Source organism: Labrus bergylta, chromosome 7, assembly GCF_963930695.1.
Source record: "Labrus bergylta chromosome 7, fLabBer1.1, whole genome shotgun sequence".
NCBI lineage: Eukaryota > Metazoa > Chordata > Actinopteri > Labriformes > Labridae > Labrus > Labrus bergylta.
In genome coordinates, this window is record NC_089201.1 from 27,000,264 (window position 1) to 27,022,941 (window position 22,678).

Consider the following 22,678-nt stretch of genomic DNA (forward strand, 5'->3'; position numbering starts at 1 on the left):
TTCAGCCTCCTTCCCTCTGAGATATGGCTCCCCTGTCCCAACCATTAATAAAAGTGCGAGTCCCCTTTGTTCTCTCCTGCTCAGTAAAGGTGATTTAAAAAAAAAAAAAAAAAAACAGCATGTGAGCTCAGAGGCCCAGGAGTAGTGTAATAATGAGTCCAGCTGATGACTCAGGCAGTGAAGGATGTATGCTGGAGGTTAGCAGATGGGACAGGAAGGGCAGAGTTTAGCAGCATCATTGATAGAGCTTATATGATGTGACCTTTCAATGACTCTAAGTGGCAGATCATATATTTTCAGCCTCCCTCTTATTAACATCTCACTGCAATAAAGATTCAGTGGGACAAAATCCAAGCAGGCATGTGATAATGATATCTTCCTGAGAAGCGCATATATTCCTTGAAAGTAAAATGGAACATTAAACATTAATATCTCACTTACTATGACAATATAAATATACTGAATACTGTATGGGGCCGTGCAGCGCCTATAGAGCAAGGAGAAGACATGCATAATTCAGTAGAATGGTATTTGATCCTGCAGTCTCATAGGATTCAGAAAGCAAATATTGAATATTTGAATGCTTTGTATTGTGAGCATGTTCTGCTTTAGGTGCAGTGCAGTTTTAACTTTTTCTTTTCTTTCCTTCTTCTCATCAGACTTGAGAAGTCAAGTCAGGTTCGCACTGTGTCCAGCAGCAACCTGTTCTTCAAGGGCAGCCGTTTCCGATACAGGTAGAGTACCCACTGAAACATTATGACTGATGACAGGGAGTGAAGGACAGTGCAGAGAACCCCCCCCCCCCCCCCCAGGTGGAAGTGTAGAGAGATTCTCCCAGAGTACATGACCACTTGGCCTTCTGTGCCGTAACATCAGCCTGTTTTCACCCAGATGACAACAAGGACAACTCACAAGATAGAGGACACAGAGGGGGGGAAATAAAGGGGACTTATAACATCCAGTATTCTCACTTATTATCACATTATCTTTTATGAGCTGAAGCCCAACCAACTTATGTATCAAATATATTACTTTATATGACTTTCTGTAATAAGCTTATTAATACTGAGACATCCATTATTGAGATTTCTGACCCTGGTGAAAATAATTTTATTCTAAATGTTTTTTTACTTTATTTTTACCATACATAAATACCGCACTAGAATCTTTAACTGGGACTATTTTACATGAATGAAATGTTTCTAGTTGGAGAGGATGTGTACATCTCAACACCTTAACAGTGAAAAGGGAAACCTTGTAGATAGCTAAAGAGCACTGGAAGTAAAAGAGAAAGTACAGATTAATTTAGATGATGTTGGAGGGAAAACCATGATCATTGTTTTGATATTTTTTGCATTCAAGTCAGTGTGTGCATTTGTCTGACTGGTTGTAATTCAGTTACATAAAGCTGGATTCACCAGGTTAACTCAATCACAATGCTCATTTACTGCACTTATCCACTGCACTGATGGATTTCATGGCATTGGATGACACTGCCTGGGTATGTGTGTGTGTGTGTGTGTGTGTGTGTGTGTGTGTGTGTGTGTGTGTGTGCGTGTGTGTGTTTGTTTCTATGTGTGTATGCGAAACTCATCATGAGCATCGTCTCTGTGCTTTATAACAGTGGACGAGTGGCAAAAGAGGTGATGGAGCAGAGTTCCAAAATCAAACGCGAACCTCCAGAAATACACAGGTAGAGTTGTACACTCAGGAGAGCTCAGCATGTTCCCAATCACTTTTTTTCTTTAATTCTCATCCATTTTCTTCGGGACCAAGCTACTTTAGTAGAAGTGTTTTGGCTACAGTACGAGTTAACTAGTTAGCTCCACTCGCAGCCGTTCGTCTGTGCAGTGATGGTTTGTGCTTTTGTACTTTATCTTTTGTCTCTGCAGGTCTGGCCTTGTGCCTAGCAGAAGTTGTCCATCCATCACCCACGGGCCCCGCCTCACCAGTGTACCTCGCACGCGTCGGAGAGCGGTGCACATATCCATCATGGAAGGTAAGGACTGCACCGCCGCGCTTGACCAGGCCGGAGAAAGCAACAAATCCCTCACTGGTTACAGAAGCAAATTTGTCTTGTTACTAAACATTTTGTTTTCTTTAGAGTTCTCCAGCTTTTATTAATGGGTAATGTGTTATTACACAAAAAGATGGTTAGCAGAATCACAAAAAAATACCTGAGAGCTATGCTGGGTCTCTACTGGGTCTTTTGCATACACTAACACACACACACACACACACACACACACACACACACACACACGCTGTAACTAGAGCCATTTGGCCCAGTTCATGATTTCAGGGCTGGCTGGGCATGCTGCAGGTGTGTGCGTCAGTCAGCCTACTTCACTTCAATGCTTGGTTGTAGGGCTGGGTAAGTATAAGAGCAAAATGTATGAGTTGTTCCAACACAGTGGCAGCTAAAGTCACTTATTCAGCCCACCTGCAGGCTCTTGGCCCAGAACAGGTGGCCTCACTTCCTTTCTTACTGAGACAGACGCAGCAGGTGTAGCGCCCTGCATGGCAGCAGTGAGACCCTCTGGTCCTGCCCTTCAAACACAAACTGTGACTCTTTGTACTCTGCGATAAATGAAGTTAAGAGGCAGTTGCACTTCAAGGGTCTTTTGCTTTGAGTTCTAAAGAACCATAACAGCTTCCCACCCCCAGTGTGTGCTGACTGGGTCTCTTACAGTGGTATTAATACCTCTGCTGAAAATAGCCTGGGTCTTCTGCTCCATGTATGTCACTGGCCTGGGTGGGGCCAAACAAGGCCAGGCCAATCCATGCAATCGTAGCACTGCTGCAGAACACCATGGTGTTACCTCACACAATCTTCCCCTGCGATCTGCAACTAAGGCAGAACTTGTCGGCCTTACACACTCTGTGAGACTGTGGCCTGGACTCCGGGACAGGGACCATAATAACGGGATACACGCGTGCATGCTGCAGCCATGGTGAAGTGTCTGATCCGTATCACCACCAGGGTGAATGTCCACCTGCGTATGATCAACCACTGCTACCGGGATGTGAAGGTTCGCGTGCTGAGCCTAGGGCCTCGTATGCTGGGCAAGGCCCTGGGTGTCTTGCCCCTCTATCCGGCCCTGACAGGGCAGCAGGAGTCCGCCAGCGCCTCTCCTCTTCCTGGCACTCCGCTGCCTTGCCTTCAGCCCAGCAACCCTCCAGGTAAAGTCACCGAGGAAGCCAGGGTTGAGCTTTACAAGAAGGTGCCAACGGCGCTCTCTATTTTAGATCAGTCACATCGGGCTTGGCAGGCGGAGGTGGTCTTTTGTGTCTGTTGGCAGACAGAGAGGCATTTTGATTTTGACTTCTTTGTGCTTTTGTTGATTTAGAATTGAGGACTCTTTAAATATCAGCAGCTATTTATGGTTTCAGCAAGAACACTGTGATAAGACAGCTGTTGAAATATATGGTCTTGTTCTAGTGTTTTAGCGTTTTGTAAAAGAAAACACTCATGTTAATTAGACACTTTTTTAATCAGACTGTTTTTTCATTAAACTAAAATTCAGCATCAAAAAAGAAAAAAAAAACAACAACAAAACAGGAAGAAAATAAACAGATATAAGTACAAGGAAATAAATGGATTGAAAACTATAATTTAAATACAAATTGAAACAATGCCTTCCTGCTTGCTCCCTCACTGCTGTTTACCTGAGGTAAAATAATCGGAGGCAGATCAACAGTAAGAAAAGATGGCGGCTGACACTCATCCAGCCTCTTTGCTTCGTTTTATATCCCTGCCAGGAGTCTGATGACGCCAGAGGCTTAGACAGTGGACTTAATCCATCCCACTTTCCCTGCATGTTTGACTAAAGTCCTGTTCGTGATTTGCTTCCTCATCAAAAGCTGAAGTTTAATCCTCCTCTCTGTTTAGTGAAGGAGTAATGTTGCTACTTTGATCCTCCTGAGAATGTGATATCGTCAGCAGAGGGCTCAACCACAGCTCATCTCCTCTGACATGTACAAAGTAGTGAGAGGCTCACATACTGTACAGTACAGTTGTTCAGTTACAGTAGCCTATACTCACCTTACCTTGAAGCTTTTGCATAGTTGAATATTTTTGGTTGTGTACATTTCAGAATTGATCAAGATGTTTCCACTAAGGTAGTTACTGTTCTCTGTTTATGTACAGACTGCTGCCTAAGACCATTGTGGGCGATGTTGCAAGTCATTGACCTGACTGTTTAATGGCTCCTCTTGTTTTGACATCAATCCAATGGAGACAACTGATTTGTGTTTTAGTTGTTCATAATGCTGAGAGAAGCTTTAAAACAGACTAGGTATTAGTTTTAATCCATAAACATATACGTATCAGAAGGACTTTTCCTTTACTAAGGTACATATGACATGTTTCTTTTTACTGTAATGAAAGGTTTGATCCAAGAGGAAATAAAGATTGTGTTCCTTTTTACACTCATGGTCTGATGAATCTTGGCAGGATCAAATAAGCTTAAATAAAAAAGGATGATAAGAGTATGACACTTAGAGTTTTGGCCCGAAGCTGCTAAGAATAGTAGACAGTTTTTAGACAGAATTGAAGAATAAGCCTTGTGGTTGGGATTTTAAGTTTTTTGAAGCGATGAGGTTCTGTTTAGAATCCCAGCTTGATTTATTTTGTAAATTAAATTGTATTTTTGCTGTTGAATTAGCTTTACACCTTTAGTGGAACAAGAAGTTTTGTTCAGTTACAGATGATTATTTGACGTCATGTCTGCCCAGCTGTACAATGACAACGCTCCCGTCTGTGTGCTTCACTCTGGGGAAACATGATGAGATTTCTGCTCTCCAGTTGGAGTCGACATGTCTGTCTTCTCTATAAGACCTCTTTGACAAATGGAAGTCAAATTCTGCGGTTTAGAGTGTCAGCTTTTCTTTTATCATGTGTGTGATATTCTTTCCTTCTTCTCTGTTTCCCTTTTTTTTCCTCCCTCACCCACTCCACCAGGTCTGGAGTCATTGCGTGACAGTGCCCACTCCACACCGGTGCGTTCAGTGTCCCACGGGGAATCGTTCATGCCACGCTCCCGGAGCCAGGCCACAGTTGGCAGCGAGCGCACGGCGGTGATCTCAGACGAGGCCTACAGCCCCTCCGACAGTGTCCTGCCCACGCCCGTGGCCGACCACAGCATGGAGCAGGCTGTCTCTCGGCAGATTAACGGGGCGCCCTGCAGCATCGAGGAGGAGAAGGAGTCGGAGGCGGGCACCCCCATGCGTGGGGAAGTGGGTGATTTTGGTGGTGCACAGGAGGGTGCAGGGGGGGACTTGTCCCTCAGCGAGGTGGAACAGGTGAATAAATTTGTCTTAAGTGTCCTCCGTTTGCTGCTTGTGACCATTGGACTCCTCTTTGTCTTGCTCCTCCTCCTCATCATCCTCACAGAGTCAGACCTTGACATTGCATTTTTACGTGATATCCGCCAGACACCCGAGTTTGAGCAGTTCCATTATGAATACTTTTGTCCCCTCAGGCGGTGGTTTGCCTGCAAGCTCCGCTGGGTGGGCGGGTTGCTCATTAACAAGTGAGAGTGAGGTCGTAAAGTTCGTAAGCCCGTTCGTTGGGTCTGGAAAGACGGTTAGGACTCCGGAGTGATGGAGGGCAGCTTCGGCAAACCCATGAACCCTGCTTCTCCCATCATCCTCCTGCAGACAAACAGCTCGGACCACTCTTGGTAACAAACCGGGCCAGGCTCTCTCTCCTCCTCCTCCTCCTCCTCCTCCTCCTCCACTTTGAGTTAACCCTCCCACCCAAACCAACCACCTCCACTTTTTGCTTGCGTTTTTTTTTTTTTTTTTAACAATGCCACGAGGTGTTTTTTGCTTTTCTTTTATTTCAAGTCATTTCAGGTATTTTATTTTTTCAAATAACACAAAGTAAAAAAAAAAAGAAAAAAAAAAAAAAGAACTGAAATCAAAGAATTGAAGAATTTTTGAAAAGTTCCTTTTACAGGAATGGAAGATTTTTATTTGCAACAGATGTTGCAATTGTTTATTATTTATTTGAAACATATATTTGCATACGAGAGGAGAAGAGAAGATAGAGAGTAATTGAGGAGTGTTCTTGAAGTTAAGATGGAAGTTTGTTAAGTTGGAAACGATAGGCCGACTGCTGTAATGTACATGTGAGGTGAAGCAGAGTGATATCTTTGGATAGGATTCATCCCTATCAAAACAAGAGAGACAGCAGATTCAGCTAATGAGGGAAAGCAGAACTATCTGAAGGCAATAAGAGTGAAGGTTCATGATAAGGAAACAGACAGGGGGATTATCAAATGCCTTTCTTGAGAAATGTTGGCAATATAGAATTTTGTAGATTGTAAGTAAACAGATGAGGATTTAAGTTGTCTTTTCTTACATTTTATAAGCTTACAGAAAATAAAAATCAGTACTGACAGTGATATGTGGCCCAGCGGTGTCAGAGACATATTCCTGACGAACAACAATACACTGACACCAATAGAAGGTAGTCTAGGTAGAGGAGCAACGCTCTTACGGTTTCAATAATTACTTTTGAATGTGCTCATTTGTTCAGTTCTCTTTTTTCTCCAATTCATATGATTTGCATTTTTCATGAGGTTGAAATTCACAGAGTTTCAACAAGTTCTATATGAAGAGTGTATGATTTGTTTTGGTTTCATATCAACCTCGTTCTTCTGTTCATGTATCATAGAATTAGATTAAGAATGATGATGTACTTTTTGTACAAATTAGTTTGTTTCCTAATATATATTGACAGGTTTTTCATGTATATTTTAACAGAACTGAAATGTTATTTTGTTATTGAAGATTAAATTATACCTTTTTTAGTGCTGTGTTTCAAGTGAGGTCAGAAGCATTTATGGAAATGTGGAGGGGGAGGGGGAGGGGGGGGGACTGAAAAACAGGGTTTTTATCCAGATCCACTCAACACTGACCACACCTGTCATTGCACCACCAGCAGTGAATACATCTTTAGTACAGTATGTACTCGGTTTTAATGATCATATCAAACACGGGGATTTCATCAACCATCACAAATACCAAAATATCCACAAACACATTGTCAACATTCAGATAGCTATACCTTTTTTTAACTTGAGAGCCTGCAGAGGGGACTATGGGCCTACCAGTTACTGGATCTGGATTGTCCTGCTGCTTGGCGGACAGTCTTCACAATGAAATGTATTCCAAAACATATGCAACTAATATACAGCTACAAAAATGTGTGAATACATTCAATTTGCAGTTACCTTGACAAACAATTGTTCAACATATTTTAAGTGGAAAAAAAAAATCTAGTCCTGCAATGTTAGGGTTATAAAATATCTGTAAAGCTGTAAATATTACTGGACTTCTCTAGAAATTATTCTGCAGATGAGTCGATAAGGAAATGAGATGTTGTCTGCTGTCCTGATCAAAAATGATTTAATGGGCCTGGAAATAATTTATTTTTTTGGAAGATATTTACATCCAGGCCTGTTTCAAGAAACTAAAAGTATTTCATGACTTTTTCTAAGCCTCATGCAATTTTTCAAAATTATTTTCATTTACTGTTTCTATTAGTTTTTAAATCATCCAAATAAAAGCAGATGCCAGTGTGTCTATGATAATTTAATAGTTGGGTGTGACATTTGTCAGTCAGGCTCTAGGCTCGTCAGTCTCACGGCTCCAGGGAGCAATAACTATCATGGGTGCTGGACTGGGTGCTGGGTAAAATCTCTTTTTGTTTGTGTTTTGCGTGTCTTTCTCCTGTACCAAGTGCAGGTGCAAGTGTTAGTGTGCCTGAATGTAGGAATGAAAACATGTTTCAAAGTGTAAGTGGTAGAGAGTCAGACAGTGAGCAGTCCATTTTTTTCAACTTTTAAAAGTAGAAAAAAGACTTCAAGGGAAATGAGAGAGAGAAGAAAAGACTGAAGGATATCAGAGGCCTTCAGTTGAAGTTCAAAGGTCTGCTGCTTTAACAGTGAGATTTTAAAATACAAATAAGGAATGGCAGGCACTTGGTGACCCATTTCTATAATGGCTGTACAGGTTGCTCGTATTTGGCCTGCTAATTTAAACGCCACACTCTGAAAACCAGCACCTGCAGCTGCTCTAAAGCCCAATGGTGCTACTTTCTTTTTTTTGCTCCCGTGCAATCTGAGCGTGTTGGTTCTTGGCTAAGTCATAGTCCTGACCACAGAGTAGCATGCACTAATAGTGTGTTGTGGCTGGATCCACTTCTGTAGCTCATTATCCCTTACAAACCACAGTTAAGGAAGCAGCATTAGGCTTGAGGGTATATCAAATTATAGAACTATGTTGGCAAGAAACCCTTCATACATGTGCTGTTGGAGCTTATTCTAAATCTGTGGGGGGGCGAAAATTCAACTTTGATTCAACTACGTAATCGCAGCTGCAAAGAGAAGGCACATTTATCCAAACTGGAGCAGGGCTGGTGGGCAGACTTTTTTTTTTTTTCTGTACAATCATACGTTACATGTTTTACTTATTTACTGATACAGTCAGACTGAATTTGAGCAGGGCATCCTTTTAAAGGTCTGCAAAGGCTTTTCTCATACATTTATCAGCATTATGTAGCTTCAGTGGTCTCTCTGAACATGCAACAGGAAGAAAAAAAAGGCAGCATTATTCAGTAAGCAATAATCAGTTGCAAAGCAGAGCAAAATGATGTGATTTACTAACTTGTTTTAAAAAAATCCAACAAGGAAGTCAAACATGTCAGTCTCTCGAAAAAACCTCTTAATAAATTGTCAATGTACTGACTTGAATGACGATGTGACCACTGAGACACTTAGGTATCATTGCATTTATTGTTAATGTTTTTTTTTTTTTTTTTTTTTTAAAGATTTCCCTCAGAGACCTCTTTGTGTGGATGTTTTTTTTTTCTGCTGTTTCATTGTTTAAGAGACGGATTGCTTCCAATGACTGGATCCTACAGCTGCAGTCTACCAAAGTGGCAAAAATAAAGGAATGGATAAAAAGACAGAACATCCCCAACAACTTTACAGACTGCACCATCCTTTTCTCTCCTTGGCCAAGTGAAAGGGGGGGAGGGGGGGGATAGTGTTTGAGTGCCAGAAAACTGTAATGTACATCGGGCAGCCAACAGTTTGTCTTAATTAGTCTTTGCAGGCATGTTTTCTGTCACAAACCTGACTTTATTTTGTACTTTTCAGTTGTTGTGCCATGTTTACATCGTTACAGCTCTTTTACCTCGTAGTAGATGGGTACAGTATGTATACATTCTGATTGAGCATGTCATCCAGGGTTTAGCTAGACAGCTTTGCAGTCCCTGAAAAGCAGCAGCAGAGATGGTAAGACCATGAAGGTACAAAGATGATTCTTGGGTTAAAACCTAAGTTTGCACAAAGGGTCGACAGACAGATAGATATTGTATACCTCAGTACAACTACTAAGCGGCAAATTCAACACAAGGGAAACTTGTTTTTTTTTTTTTTTTACTGATGCGGCACCATTTAGATGATAAAAGTCATTTCTGAGATGGGATTTTTGATTTGGACTGAAATGTACTGCAAGGTGGGGGTGTTTGTCTTCTCCATTTGTTTGCAATCATCAGATATTCTAATAAAAGGTTCAAACACCTAAAGATATATGAAATGGGCTGCCCTAAAAAAAAAACCTCCTTTTAAGGGATTTTGTTGACATCTGTGATTAAAAGAACAACCAACACATGTTCATGATTGAAATCTGATATGTATACAAAATGGGTTACTTAAATGTAATCACTGGCTAACTCGCCTTTCACATTAATGTGGGTGATGCATAAAGAACTGAGGGGTTTGTAGATGGAAAAAAAAATGCATTACTGAAAATATCTTTAACTGTTTTCTGCCCCCCCCCCCCCCCCCCCCCCCCCCCCCCGCTAGCTCCCAGTACAGACCCTCACACGACCGTTCATACACATCAATAAGTGTATTAGCATATCCACGACTGGTGGTGTGTTATCTTGTCCTCATAGTTCTCTCCTAGGATGGAAGACTGCTGTTTCATTACGTTATATATACAAGTATTTGAATATATATATTAATCCATGTGCCAAATCCAGTCCTTGTTGAGTCTGATCCATTCCGAACCCGATGTTTGTACTGTAGGAAACCTTCTGTACAAGTCAGTATAAAATATTGTTTCTCTCCAGTAGTCCCTTGTAACTGGTGCCATTAAATGATACTATTCAAACTTGAAATAAACATTGAATACAAACGTGATGCGACTCCCAGTGGCTTTGTCGTACAGCACAAACTGAGCGATACAGCAAAAAAATAAATAAAATGTAGACCAGCAAGTAAATATCATTTGTCTTTAATACAAAAAAAAGTGTGTACAAAATCATATTACAACAGTTTTGACAAATACAAAATACACTCACTGTACAGAACATTAATTTACATATTGAACAGTACCAATAAACAGCTGGGATGTAAAATCTAAATACTTACAATTAAAAGGTGTGAAATTATAGTTTAAAAGTAGTTTTCTATCTTTAGAAGTCATTACTCAGAGGTTGTTTCTAGCCCAAGTGTGAGAAGCTTGGTTTCAAGAAAGGTCTCTGGTTGGACTGAGGGGTCGGGAGAGACAGGAAGCCCGGCCTCCTGCCTGTTGATGCTGATGCCTCTCCCACTGAGCTCCTGGAGCCCCGGCCTGCAGCTTTTGATCCACCTCTGGTGCTGGATGATGACCAGGATTTATTGCTGCTGTAGCCACGACTGAATCCAAAACAACCCAGCAAGACAGAAGAAAGAGGAAAGGAGGACATTAGACTTCCCAAACTTGTTTAAACATGATTCCACATAAAATAAATAAAGTGTCTTGCTACATACCCTTTAGAGTTAGTACTCGTGTTGCCATATGATTTTTTCTTCTTTGAATAATTGAAGAAGGGGGCTTTCTTCCTCTTTTGTCCCTGTTGGGCCTTATTATGGAAGTAGCTGGAGGACTCTGTGTCGTCGTCATCATCATAATCTATAGCAGCGCGGCCCCGTGTTGTGTCTATCCACCCGTCTGCGCCATTGTCCGCCTGTTCCTCTGCTACACAGATAATGTCATATAACTACCATTATATTCAGAAACTTAAATAACTTAAATATACAAATTTAAGTTAAGTCTCCTACCAGGCAGCTGCCACTCCGCATATTTCTGTAGGACCTGAATGACTTCAGCTCCATACTTTTCAAGTTTGTCTTCTGTCACACCGTCAATAGTTAGGAGGACTTCAGGATCAGAAGAAAGCTTCTCTGTTCATGTGGGGAAAAAAAAAAAAAAAGACTCATAATTCAGAAACCGCTCGTTGTATCATGCGAGTTGTTCTGGCATTTGAAAGAAAAAACTCGGGTCACGACTTACCGGCTATCTTTTTTACAGTCGCAGTGGAGAAGATGTTGTAATAGTGGATGCTAAAAGCTTTGCCCAGCTGCTTGCACAGATCCGTCAGCTCTTTCAGACACTCCTGAACCTTCTCATCTCTCTGTGACATGTTCTGGGCAACAGAGGCTTTATGTTTCCTGATGCTGGATGCACTCTCTGTCTCATAGAACTCCACCTGAGAGGAAACAAGTGCCAGAGTGTGTTATTGTTTTCATTTAGATCTATTTGAATACATTTATAATAATAATAATAACTTTATTTATATAACACCTTTTAAAAATCATAGAAGTGAAGTATACTGAATCTTTTAATTAACTTCTAGTGTTTTAAATTGTAGGATTCTTTAAACTATGCTTCTCTAAACAATGAAGAGCAGTTGTTGTAATGAATTCTGTGTAGGACATGGTCATTATCCAAATCAAAGTATAGTGACATATCTTATTGTGAGGTTATGGGAAATACCCAGCAGTCATTTTAACCATCTTGAGTTTCAACAAAAATCTAAACAATGACTTCACAGGCTCTCCGTTTTCAGCCCTGCTGCAATGCTTTTCCAAGATTATCCAAGGGGTTTTAAATAGTTTTTATTTTATTTTTAAAGTAAGAAAAAATCTAAAACCGTTAAATAACATCTGCTCCTTTTCATCGAAGCATTTCCTATCAAAGCATTTGAATACACTAAGTTTTTAATTGACAGGGAACATGACAAATGTGTTTTACTAGTAACTACGCTGCCAGACCAATCAAGTGGACTACATCGTCTAAGGGTAAAAGTATAACTTCTAATGTAAATATAATTAATTACACTCCACTACTGCTGCTAGGTAGAAAATATTTAGTTACCTGCATGTTTCCAGAAATGGCATTCATGGCTTTTGGTCCAGCAGAGATATAAGAAACAGCTTGGCCACCATTGGTGATGTAGAGATCCTCCTCCAGGATTTTGTCCAGAACCAGTTTTTTGAAGAGACGGTCAGCGTTATGCCTGGAGTAAGCTCCTCCCATCCCAAACATTCCAGTCTGTACCTTAGCAGATTTAGATCCTGGCAGAAATAAACATTTGCCAACATTATCAATCACTGCATGATGTCTGCATGATTTACAGCTGCAGAAATGCATGTTATTTACCTATGAAGATATCCACCAACATATTCAGGGTCAGTCGGTTTTTCTGAGCCGTCTTGCCGAACCTCGATCCAACTTTCTCACAGTTGTCCTGGACAAACCTTGCAATCTTCTTCACGTCCTCGGTCACATTTCTCAGCTTGTATTGCTGCACACAGAATGATTGTTGCTTCTGAACAGTTTTTAATGAAGAAAGACATTATTTAAATTTTTTTAAAAAAGGTTCATACGGTGGGTTTGCAGCAGTTGTCACACGTGACGTCCGGGTGCTCCTTACAGAAGCTTTTGTTAAATTTCAGCTCCCCAAAGTAGGCGAGCAGCTGAATTCTTCTGCACTCCATCAAGTTCTCACAGAAGTGCACCATGCTGTGGAGGTTGTCAAAATGGGTTGACTTGGCGTGTCGGTCACCCTCTCTGTCCACTGTGGTGAAAATAACGAGCTTTAAAATGATTGCATATTTTTGAGGATTGACAGAGAAATTGTTTTTTTTTAAATCACAGAAATAAACAATAAGGCTTCATATTTTTTCCACATACAGCTGATAATCCTCTTGATGCGATGGACGTCTGCGTATGAGTAGAAGAGAATACAGTGAGAGATCTCTCCATCTCTGCCAGCTCGTCCAGACTCCTGATAGTAACCCTCCACTGACTTAGGCAGACTAGCATGGATCACATAGCGCACATCAGGCTTATCAATGCCCATGCCGAACGCTATGGTGGCGCAGATGACCTGGGAGATGATTTAAAAAAAAAACAACAACTGTGAAAATAAAGCCAATTCCTTTTAACCCGGTATATTTCATAAATTATCTTCATGACATTTCAGGGATTGAGTGATCTCACCTGGCAGCCGTCCTGATTGATCCACTTGCTCTGCACGTACTCTCTGTCACCGTCGCTCAGGCCTGCGTGATACGACAAAGCTAATATCCGAGCTCGCTGCAGACTCTCGGCCATAGCATCACAGTCCTTACGGGAGAGGCAGTACACAATGCCGGAGTCGCCTTTAAACAAGCAGAGATGCACGTCATTCAGCGAGGACATCCAGAAGCGGTTTATAAGCATCCTTAATCATTTATAATAAGCCTTATAATAATAATATTTTATAAACAGCAAGCCACACAATCATCACACAAGATCATTCTGACATGATGTGTCTGAATAAAGATGAAATAATTCACTGGACTGTTTAATGCAGACTGATACACTTCTGTGCTTTTAACATTATTAACATATGACAGACCTCAGAATGCGTTCTGAGTTGAATTTCAACAGTGCAGCTACAGCACAGTACTGAAAAGAACTGGGATCAGAAAAAGTAGTTCTGGATTATTTACGTGGATAGTGTTTCTTGATCCAAGCGATGCAGTCCTCGTCAACCTTCTTTGGTTTCTTGGGCAGCACGGAGTACTTCAGGTTTGTTCTGTTGAAACTCATGGTGAACCTGAAAGCATATCAGAGGTTGCAATTTTGAATTTAACAACACATCAGACATCGTTTAGAAATCGGGAGACGGAGGCTGAGACGGAGCACGTACACCTGCGGTCGGGTCATGTTCAGCTGGTTGAGGATGTCTTTCTGCACTCGAGGGGTGGCGGTGGCTGTCAGAGCCATCATGGGCACGCTGGGGAACTTCTGACGCAGTTCGTGCAACCTCTTGTAATCCGGTCGGAAATCATGGCCCCACTGGAAGATTCAAGGTCACAGGATCATACAGCAGATGCACAAACAACAATTGCATACTGTTGATTGTGTGTCACACCGAGATACACACCTGACTGACACAATGGGCCTCATCGATGACAAACCGGGCTAGTAGGCCTCGCTCGAAGAGATTCTGCAGGGCCGAGATCAGCTTGTTACTTGCACTTACCTTGAGGAGAGAAAAAGAGAAATCAAAATTGAGTACAAAACAGTTAGTGGTAACTTGTTTTAAAAGATAACAAGAAAAAAAACACATGTATTCCTTCATTTAGGGCATAACTTGTCCATGTCTCACCTTTTCAGGAGTGACATAGAGCAGTTTAATGATTGGGTCTTTCCTGGAGAGCTGCAAGTAGATCCTGCTTGCTTCACTGTCACTTTTACCACCAGACAGACTTATTGCTGGGATCTAAAATGTGCAACAATTATTAAATAACAAATACACTTAACATACAATCTTACTGATCCTTTGGACAGTCAGGAGCAAACATACTTACATCCAGTGTTGTGAGTTTCTGGACCTGGTCTACTATGAGTGATTTGAGTGGGGAGATGACCACAGTGACTCCCTGTGACAGGCAGGCAGGCAGCTGGTAGCACAGACTCTTTCCACCACCTTAAAACACATCAGTGACACGGAAATGTAGACTTTTTTAAAATCAGAGATCTAGTGTCACCTGGTTAGGATCAAATAATGTTTTTAACGTTTCATCATTACTCACCTGTGGGCATCAGCACAAATGTGTCTTCTCCCTGAAGTGATGCATTAATTGCTTCTAGTTGATTGAACCTGAATTGATGAAGACCAAAACGCTTGTGAAAGATCTTCATCATTTCTTGTGAGTAGGGGAAGTTAAAACCTCTGAAGCGATCGTGAGCCGGATTTCTGTAGGTTGGCTCTGCAACAAAAAAATTAATTAAAACCCAGTCAGCAACAAGAAGAAGCATATCAACTTCTCACAGCCAGGATGTGTTTTGATATCTGAACGCTAATCAAAGCCTACAAAGAAGTTCTTCTTGTTTCAGAGGGAATCATTATTAAACTGTAACCAGCAATTATTATTTGCTCAGTTTTTGAGATAAATCTGTCACCCACAGAGAGTAAAAAATGATACGTTCACCTTTTGAATTAGCTTACTCAACTCAATAAACCATACAATGTACATTTACGATATAAAACACAAGTGTGGTCCTTTGATGTATTATATGAGAGTTAGCTTAAAGCTAATTTACATCTGCAGTGCATCACTGGAAAAAAATAGTGTCTAACAAAGAGACACAGTAGTACTTCACACACACACTTTTCACCAAATGTGACCGCTTTCTAAGCTTAACTTAGTACAACAATAATTAACACACAATATTGTAATTTGCCATCAGTTTAGACTAGGCAAGCCAGATTTTTCCACACACTGCTTACTCACCCGGGGAGCACATCTTTGAAGGCTTGGGTGCAGATTTAGGTGTTGTAGATTTACTCTCAAAGGAAGACTTGCTTGGTCCCCCCTCTTTTATGGTTGAGGTCAAGGTTTCGTGTTTTTCAAAATATTCAGGGATATCTGAGTCATTAAAATCGTCTATGTCAAAGTCATCATTGTAAAAGTCATCTGGCTCGAGGTCTTCTGCTGCTGTAATGGTTGCTGGGGCACTACGCTTGCTCTGAATGACAGTGTCTGGCTTCTTGGGTGAGAAAAAGAGATCTGAACCGTCCAAATCTGTTCCCGTTTTCTCAGCGAGATTAAAATACGGCTTTGTGAAGCTGTGGGTTGACGGAGAGTCACAGATACTCTCATTGTCGACATACATTACCCTGCTGTCAGCACTCTTTACAGGTTTTACACCGATAATACTGACAGAATTATCAGAGTCGTAGTCCACAGACATTAATGAAGACCTCCTGATCTGAGGAGGCTTCTTGGAATCCACAGGTGCAAAACTGCTGGAGGACATAGCATTACAAGTTTCAAGTCTAAAATATTTGTCTTTAAAGTTGGGTTCAGAAATCACAGTGCTGTCCGGCTGCTGCATCCTTAAAAAACTGTCCCCGCCAATTGCAAGAATCCTCTTCCTGTGAGACAAAGGCGGATTATTGCAACAATACTGAGGGGATCATCAAATATCAAGATTATTATCAAAGCGGTTTCCAACTCAACTGTACAAACCTTTGAGCCCGTTTCAACAGAAGCTCACTTCCACAAGCGAGACCTATAAGTTCATGTTCAGGGATTGAATCAACCAAAGCACAGATGGACTCCATGATACTGAAGAGTTGATCATCTGTGTTCAAAAGAATGAGACAACAACTTTATACAAAAATGGGAAACAGGCACAAAATGGACACATCTAAAAAAAAAAAGGAATAACACTGACTTGTTTTGTCTTTTGATTGTTGATCAGTGGGTTTATTAAGGATTGTCAAGGGTCTTTTCAAGTGCACAAGACTGTCTCTGCTTTGCACATCAGCTGATTTAGACCTGTTAGAAAAGAAAAAGATACATGACATTAAAAGTAAAGTCGTTCTAATATCCAGACCTAAAACCATATACACCTACCGTCGTACTTGTTGAAAAGATTTAATTAATGCATATGGTATTAGCATTGGAAAACAACAATGTGCCCGTTATAAACCCTGTACTATCCAAAAATACAATTCTTCATTCTTAAGCGCCTTGGGTTAATCTGAGCTCAGAGAAACGTGTAACTATAACAAGTTGTGCAGTGACAGACACAGATAATACCTGAAACCATATCAAAGAGAGAGAGGGAGAGAGACAGACGCAGTGCTGACTCCTAGATCCACACATGGGAAAAGTGACAGCAAACTTGTACACAGTTCGATGTTTTCTAATTTTGAATAAATAGCTTTCGAGTTATGGGCCACCTCTATGACATTAAATAATTAAATTATAACATTAAACACAATTTGATGCGATGATTCTCCCAGGCCTAAATGAGGGTATAGATTTTAGAATATTTCTCCCATTATATCTTGCCCCCTTGATTTGTTAGATAACTTATTATGCTGTCAAAAAATGTTGTTACATGTGATTATTCGTAGAGGTGGTTAATGATAATATGTGTATGCGAGTGTGTTCAGATATGCATGTATGTTTATATCAGTGTTTCCCCTAGGTTTACAGCATGGGGGGGCGACACGCCGACACGCCGACACGCCGACAAGGTTTAAGGTAACCCATGAACACCAAGGAATCCGCCCATTGGGGGGGCGGGCCACCCCCCTAATATAATGGTCGGGGAAACACTGTATATGTATGTATGATTTTACATTTACATGCATGTTTATAAGTTTTTTAAATGTATGTTTATATGCATGTAGAAATAAATAAACATTTTTGTCTAGTTAACATGGTTTACATTTGCGTTTATGTAACTTTTCCTTTAATTTATTTCTTAAATTGAAACTGACAATTTATGGAAATATATGCTGCTGTAATTCATCATGCAGGCCACTTGGTGGTATGAGTGGATCTCCCCTTCCATTCTGTCTTGACACTTCCGAGCCCTGAGGAAGATCCTGTACTTCCTGATTGTTAATGTTTATGCGATAAATGCACAAATTAAATGAAGACATCTTCAAGAGAATCTGGCTTTACCTGGAGTTTAGCAGCCTTCAGTTAGAGCACCTGGTTTTCTTCTGTTTAAATATATTTTTGTTGCCTCTGCATTGAAACAATTGAATTGTAGTGCATTTTAAAGTAATGGTGTTGTGATAACCATATGTTATAATAGATTGGAAAGTAAGTTCTGAATCTTTTAAGTTTTCAGTCAATTATGTAAGAAATAGCAGAGCATTGTGATGCGTATTACATCGTGACACATATATCAGTTCAACACTTAATCATTAAAAACTGACCTTGTCTCAGGTGGGAAAGAAGAGAAACAATTGTCATCCGGGATCGGAGATGGGGGAATGTAATCAAGTTCATCTTCTGATTCCGAGTTGTCAATAAGCTCTATTACCATCGGGTCAATCAAGTTTTTCTTCTCGTCTGTAAGGCAAAAGAAGCATTCTGCATGAGTAACTCAATGCTTGCATACCCTCGTCTCCTCTACACATACAAAGAAGGTAAGCAGTAAAACAGACAGCATGTTACCTGTAACTTTAGAAGGCTCTGTCACAGCATCACTGTCCTCTTCACTATCACTGAAGACAGACGTGAGAGGAGCAGGAAGATGTCTCCGGGTCATTTTAATGGGAGAATCCTCAGGTTCAAACTCATCTGGGTCCTTATTCAAAGTAGGTCCTGGTGAAAGTGAAGCTTTGTCGACACTGTGCTTAAGGTCATCCGTTTCCAAACCAGACTTTTCCCTTCTGGAAAGGCCATTCTTCTCTGCACAACTGTCCAGATCCACTGTGAATTTGTTTTTTTCTTCACTAAGAAATGGCAATGGAGTATTGCTCTTTGCTGATGTTCCTGGGCTGAATGAATCATGTTTTGCTTTGTTTGGAGTTTCAAAGTCATCAAAATCATCCCAGTCCTCTATTCCAAATCCAAGAGATGCATCTCCACATGAGGTATTGCCTCGTGTGCCACTAATTAACTGGTTTTTAGATTTAGTAATAGTGGACACTATTGAAGGAGCCTGGCTTGCAGGTGCACGGAGTCCGGATGAGTTGATGGAGTCTGACTTGGCTTTGGAGCTTGCAGAGAAGAAGTTGTTGATTTTGGATGTTTGAGATCCGTCAAGCTTGTTAGGAAATGCCAAAGTAGATTTAGTCACCAAACTGTTAGGGACATTGACATTCCTGTTTGCCAGAGGATTAGTGCTGATTACCTTGGTTGGGATTTCAACTTTGGTGGTACCTGACGAGGTCTTCTTTTTAAAAGAAAAAGCCCTAAAAAAAAAAAAAAAAGCAATGTGAAATTATGAAAACCTTATTTGACAGTCGATAATATAGCTTCTTCACAAGTCAAATTGAGATTAATAGTTTCAGGATAGTGCTTTTTTGTTTTATGCTATCCTAAATTTAATTTAATTTCAAACTATAATTCTTAAAAAGTCTTAAAAAGTCTGGGCCCCATATATAGGCATTTTATGGGGCCCTCCAAGCACTTAGCTATTAATCTTTGTAAGGGCCTTCCCATACAAGGACCCTATTACTAAGCCCAAACTTCCCCCAGCCCTTTGCTGCTGATTATAAGCATAAGCCAGTGGTGTCCAAACTTTTTTTCTTGTGGGCCAAAATTGTCGTGTTAGAATCGCTCGCGAGCCACAGGTTTTGTTTTTTAGAATATAGTTGAAAAAATAGTAAGACTTTGTAGATCAGAATCAAAAGGCTCGCTAAAGAAACCCTTTAATAAAAGGAAATCAAATATTTTGATTTCTTCCTTCTACTTTATTTATTTTTTATCAGAATCAAGCCTGTAACGTGGTTCATTTTTTTTTGGAAAAGCTTTCTGCATTTACGTCAGGTCATTAATGGTTAAACAACAGTCCGCTTGTTTGCAAAAACTTTGCATACGTTTTTTTTTCATAGTTTACAAAAAAATGTGGAAAATAGTAAAAGCTGTAGATTTAAAAAAAAAAAAAAAACAACAACATGCATGTTACTGAACATTTTCTATTTTAGGAATATTGTTCAGCCCTTGTTAACATGGCAAAGAAAAATAAGATAATGTGCCAATCTTAATTAAGGCCTCGGGCCAAAATCTTCTGATTCTTCACAGAGAGACTAACGCACGCTTTTATTACTAGCAGACTGGACTATTGTAACGCTCTCCTTTCTGGTCTTCCAAAAAACACAACAAATCGGCTTCAGCTACTACAAAACTCTGCCGCACGAGTACTGACAAAGACCAGAAGGAGAGCACACATCACACCTGTTTTAAAATCTTTACACTGGCTGCCTGTTAGTTTTCATGTTGATTTTAAAATTATTTTATTAGTTTATAAAGCATTACATGACCTTGCACCAGACTACCTATCAGATATGATTTTAGTTTATGAACCAGTACAGCCCCTCAGATCCTCCAGTTCCTCTCTCTTAGTCGTTCCACAGAGCAGGACAAAGACCTTCGGCGATGCTGCTTTCAGCTGTTACGCTCCGAGAGGAGGCCAGAATATCGAGATTTTTAAACGCAGTCTTAAAACTCATTTATTCAGTCTGGCTTTTATATAGTGTTTTATATCAATTCAAATCTTAAAATTACTGTATTGTCTTTTTATCCTACTACAATTCTAAATATTTTCCTCTTATGTATTTCTTTTAATATCTTGTTGCTTTTATGTGTCGTATTTTATTTTTATTTTTATTTATTTTTAATTCTTATTCGTGTGCATTGGTCTCTCAATGATTTTATAAACTACTTTTCGTCAATAACGTTTCTGCACTCTTGTAAAGCACTTTGAACTGCAATTAAATTTGTCTGAAAGGTGAGATATAAATAAAGTTTGATTGATTGATTGATATGAAGTCACAGGCTGCAAAAAGAGTTGTGGTGACAAGTTAGTAAAGTAAGGCAACAGTGTAAAATCACTGATGATATGCTATGGAAGTGATAGTGTCTCCATTGTCTCTTAGAAAATATTGAGAGTCTCAGTAGTTGTGGAATAACCTGCAAAACACAGAGACACTTAAAGGCTGCATTCATCTCCATTTTGGACATCATAATGCGGCATTTTTTACAAATAAAAGCTAATGGCACACAGAGGAAAACAATACAGGTTGTGGGACCAGAGAAACTGTCTTCAAGAGAGATTAAACATGTTCATGTTAATGATATTTAAAGGTGCAAGAGGCCCCTTCTAAAAGAGCAAAGACACTTGTACTGCCCAACAAAGGCAAAAGGCAGTAACTTCAATTTTTTTAATAATTAGTTTTTCTCATTTTTGGAACATTACAGATTTGCTTTATTATGTGGACAGATATCTTGAGTCAATTGTGTTGTTGTTTTTAGAAAATAAATAGTAGGTTGTATTTGCCTTAACTTCCAGAAGCCCTGGAGAAACCAAGGCAGAGTGCAGTAACTTCACTCATCAGGGTCTTTGTCTTTGTACTGCAGCATTCAGGAATACTCAAACTGAGTTAAGGTCTTCTGCCGGTTGTTTTACTGCAGATCAAAGTGAAGTTACTGTTTCACTGCAGTGGAGTTAAGGTGTTATGTCTTTGTTTTAATATCTGTCATCAAGCACTCTTTGACACACACAGCAGCTTGACTAAAGTGTAGCAAAGAAACAGTGTTTGGTTGTGTTATTTTAACAATGCAACAAAGTGAAATACAGCATCAAATGGAAGTTAATGCCCTTTGCCTTGGCATGATCCCGTTATTATTGTACAGGCAATGCAAAAGGCAGAGTACCTTAACCTCCCAAATAAGGGTCAAGGGTCATGTTTGAGCCAAATATTTTTTTTATGAACATTAATAACAAAAGAATTGCCACATTTCCAATATTCTGCCTGCAACTCATTTGGCTGCACAACAAAAGGACTTTAAAGTCATTTTTCTTAGTTCTACACTCTGGCTGAGTTCAGGTGTTTTTGCCTTTGCAGGGCAGATTAGTGTCAGCAGCTCAGGTAACACAGGTGAGTGTGCAGCTGCTCTGACAGCTCAAAGCTAACAGTAATGGTTTACTGTTAGCTTTGAGCTCTGGTTGTTCCCCTGCTGTATGAACAGCTCACGGTAGACTTACCCCGCCTTTGGTTTAGCGAGAGACAGCTTGCTTTGTGCAGCATTGCTGTGTCTTGCCAGCTGCTCTTTCAAGTTATTTTGTGGAAGACTTGTCATTGTTGTAAGACAGTGGAGAAAGCGAGTGTTAGCCGGTTAGCAGTCCAGAGCTCAGTTGACGAAGTCGTGACCAGTTCTCAGCATGGCTCTCGACACCAGGTGTGACACCTGCTCCGTCTCGTCGTGTGTTTTACACCGAGGTTCATCAAAACTAGTACTCGTCTTAACGACGTATTACCTCTGTTGTGTTCAGCGGGGACACGAGCATGGATGTGGCTATGAGGGATACCCAAACAACAGATTTAGCGCCCGTTCAACAAACTGACTCCTCATTGGCCGAGGTTGCAGGACTGAGAATTCTGGGAAATGTAGTGTTAGGAAGTGAACGGGCTTCTTCTTCGTTTTTGGCGGGTGGCAACCTCATATGCTCGAGTGTGGGCCAGAGTAGGCCTACTTTTAAATGTTAAATATATAAATTATTTAAGATAATTTATATATTTAAAACATATTCCTAAGTTTTTAAAAAATAATTTAAAAATAGCTTTAGATTTTTCTTCCTCAAGACTTAGTCTACATTTTAAATGTGGGGTGGCAGTAGGTCAGTCTGTAGGGACCTAGGTTGGGAACCGGAGGGTTGCCGGTTTAAGTCCCGGTAAAAGGTGCCAGATCACTTCTTGAGCACTGCCGAGGTGCCCTTGAGCAAGGCACCAAACCCCCTCCCCACCATCAGCTCAGGAGCGCCCGCCGTGTGCAGCTCCGTCACTCTCACATCTCTCCATTAG

At 40.5% G+C, this 22,678-nt stretch overlaps 2 protein-coding genes across 5 annotated transcripts in view; one reads left to right on the plus strand and one right to left on the minus strand.

Annotated features, from left to right (window-relative positions):
* The window catches only part of LOC109982231 (FERM domain-containing protein 5), a 58,792-nt gene extending 48,572 nt beyond the window's left edge, over positions 1 to 10,220 (plus strand). For 2 of the 3 annotated variants that reach the window (XM_065957232.1, XM_020631365.3), the window contains exons 11-14: positions 660 to 734; positions 1,625 to 1,693; positions 1,893 to 1,999; positions 4,964 to 10,220. In XM_065957232.1, the coding sequence (XP_065813304.1) occupies positions 660 to 734; positions 1,625 to 1,693; positions 1,893 to 1,999; positions 4,964 to 5,538 (826 nt within the window). In that variant the 3' untranslated portion in view covers positions 5,539 to 10,220. The remainder of the gene's footprint in view (positions 1 to 659; positions 735 to 1,624; positions 1,694 to 1,892; positions 2,000 to 4,963) is intronic. The other variant, XM_065957233.1, reaches the window with a different exon arrangement.
* A 78-nt stretch (positions 10,221 to 10,298) lies between these two features.
* Positions 10,299 to 22,208, minus strand: blm (BLM RecQ like helicase). 2 transcript variants are annotated; one of them, XM_065957231.1, is made up of 22 exons: positions 21,862 to 22,208; positions 19,006 to 19,066; positions 18,324 to 18,918; positions 18,083 to 18,218; positions 16,579 to 16,682; positions 16,371 to 16,485; positions 15,633 to 16,276; positions 14,931 to 15,107; positions 14,706 to 14,824; positions 14,504 to 14,617; positions 14,279 to 14,377; positions 14,042 to 14,190; positions 13,842 to 13,948; positions 13,348 to 13,508; positions 13,039 to 13,234; positions 12,732 to 12,922; positions 12,505 to 12,649; positions 12,220 to 12,419; positions 11,356 to 11,551; positions 11,124 to 11,246; positions 10,833 to 11,040; positions 10,299 to 10,718 (listed from the first exon to the last, which is right to left on the minus strand). In XM_065957231.1, the coding sequence occupies exons 1-22, from the start codon at positions 21,954 to 21,956 to the stop codon at positions 10,523 to 10,525; spliced, it is 4,131 nt and encodes a 1,376-aa protein (XP_065813303.1). In that variant the 5' UTR covers positions 21,957 to 22,208; the 3' UTR covers positions 10,299 to 10,522. The 2 variants fall into 2 exon arrangements, with proteins under 2 accessions (XP_065813303.1, XP_020486917.3); XM_020631261.3 differs by having other exon boundaries at positions 18,324 to 19,066.
* Between the last annotated feature and the right edge of the window lie 470 nt (positions 22,209 to 22,678).

Excerpts from the sequence above, each read along its gene's own strand:
- blm (XM_020631261.3), bottom strand. The coding sequence starts at position 21,956 with ATGACAAGTCTTCCACAAAATAACTTGAAAGAGCAGCTGGCAAGACAC. Across the intron at positions 16,683-18,082 it reads TCTTTCCCACCTGAGACAAG|GTCTAAATCAGCTGATGTGC; the intron begins GTCAGTTTTTAA and ends CTTTTCTAACAG. Across the intron at positions 12,923-13,038 it reads CATCAAGAGGATTATCAGCT|TGGACAGAGAGGGTGACCGA; the intron begins GTATGTGGAAAA and ends TTTTCACCACAG.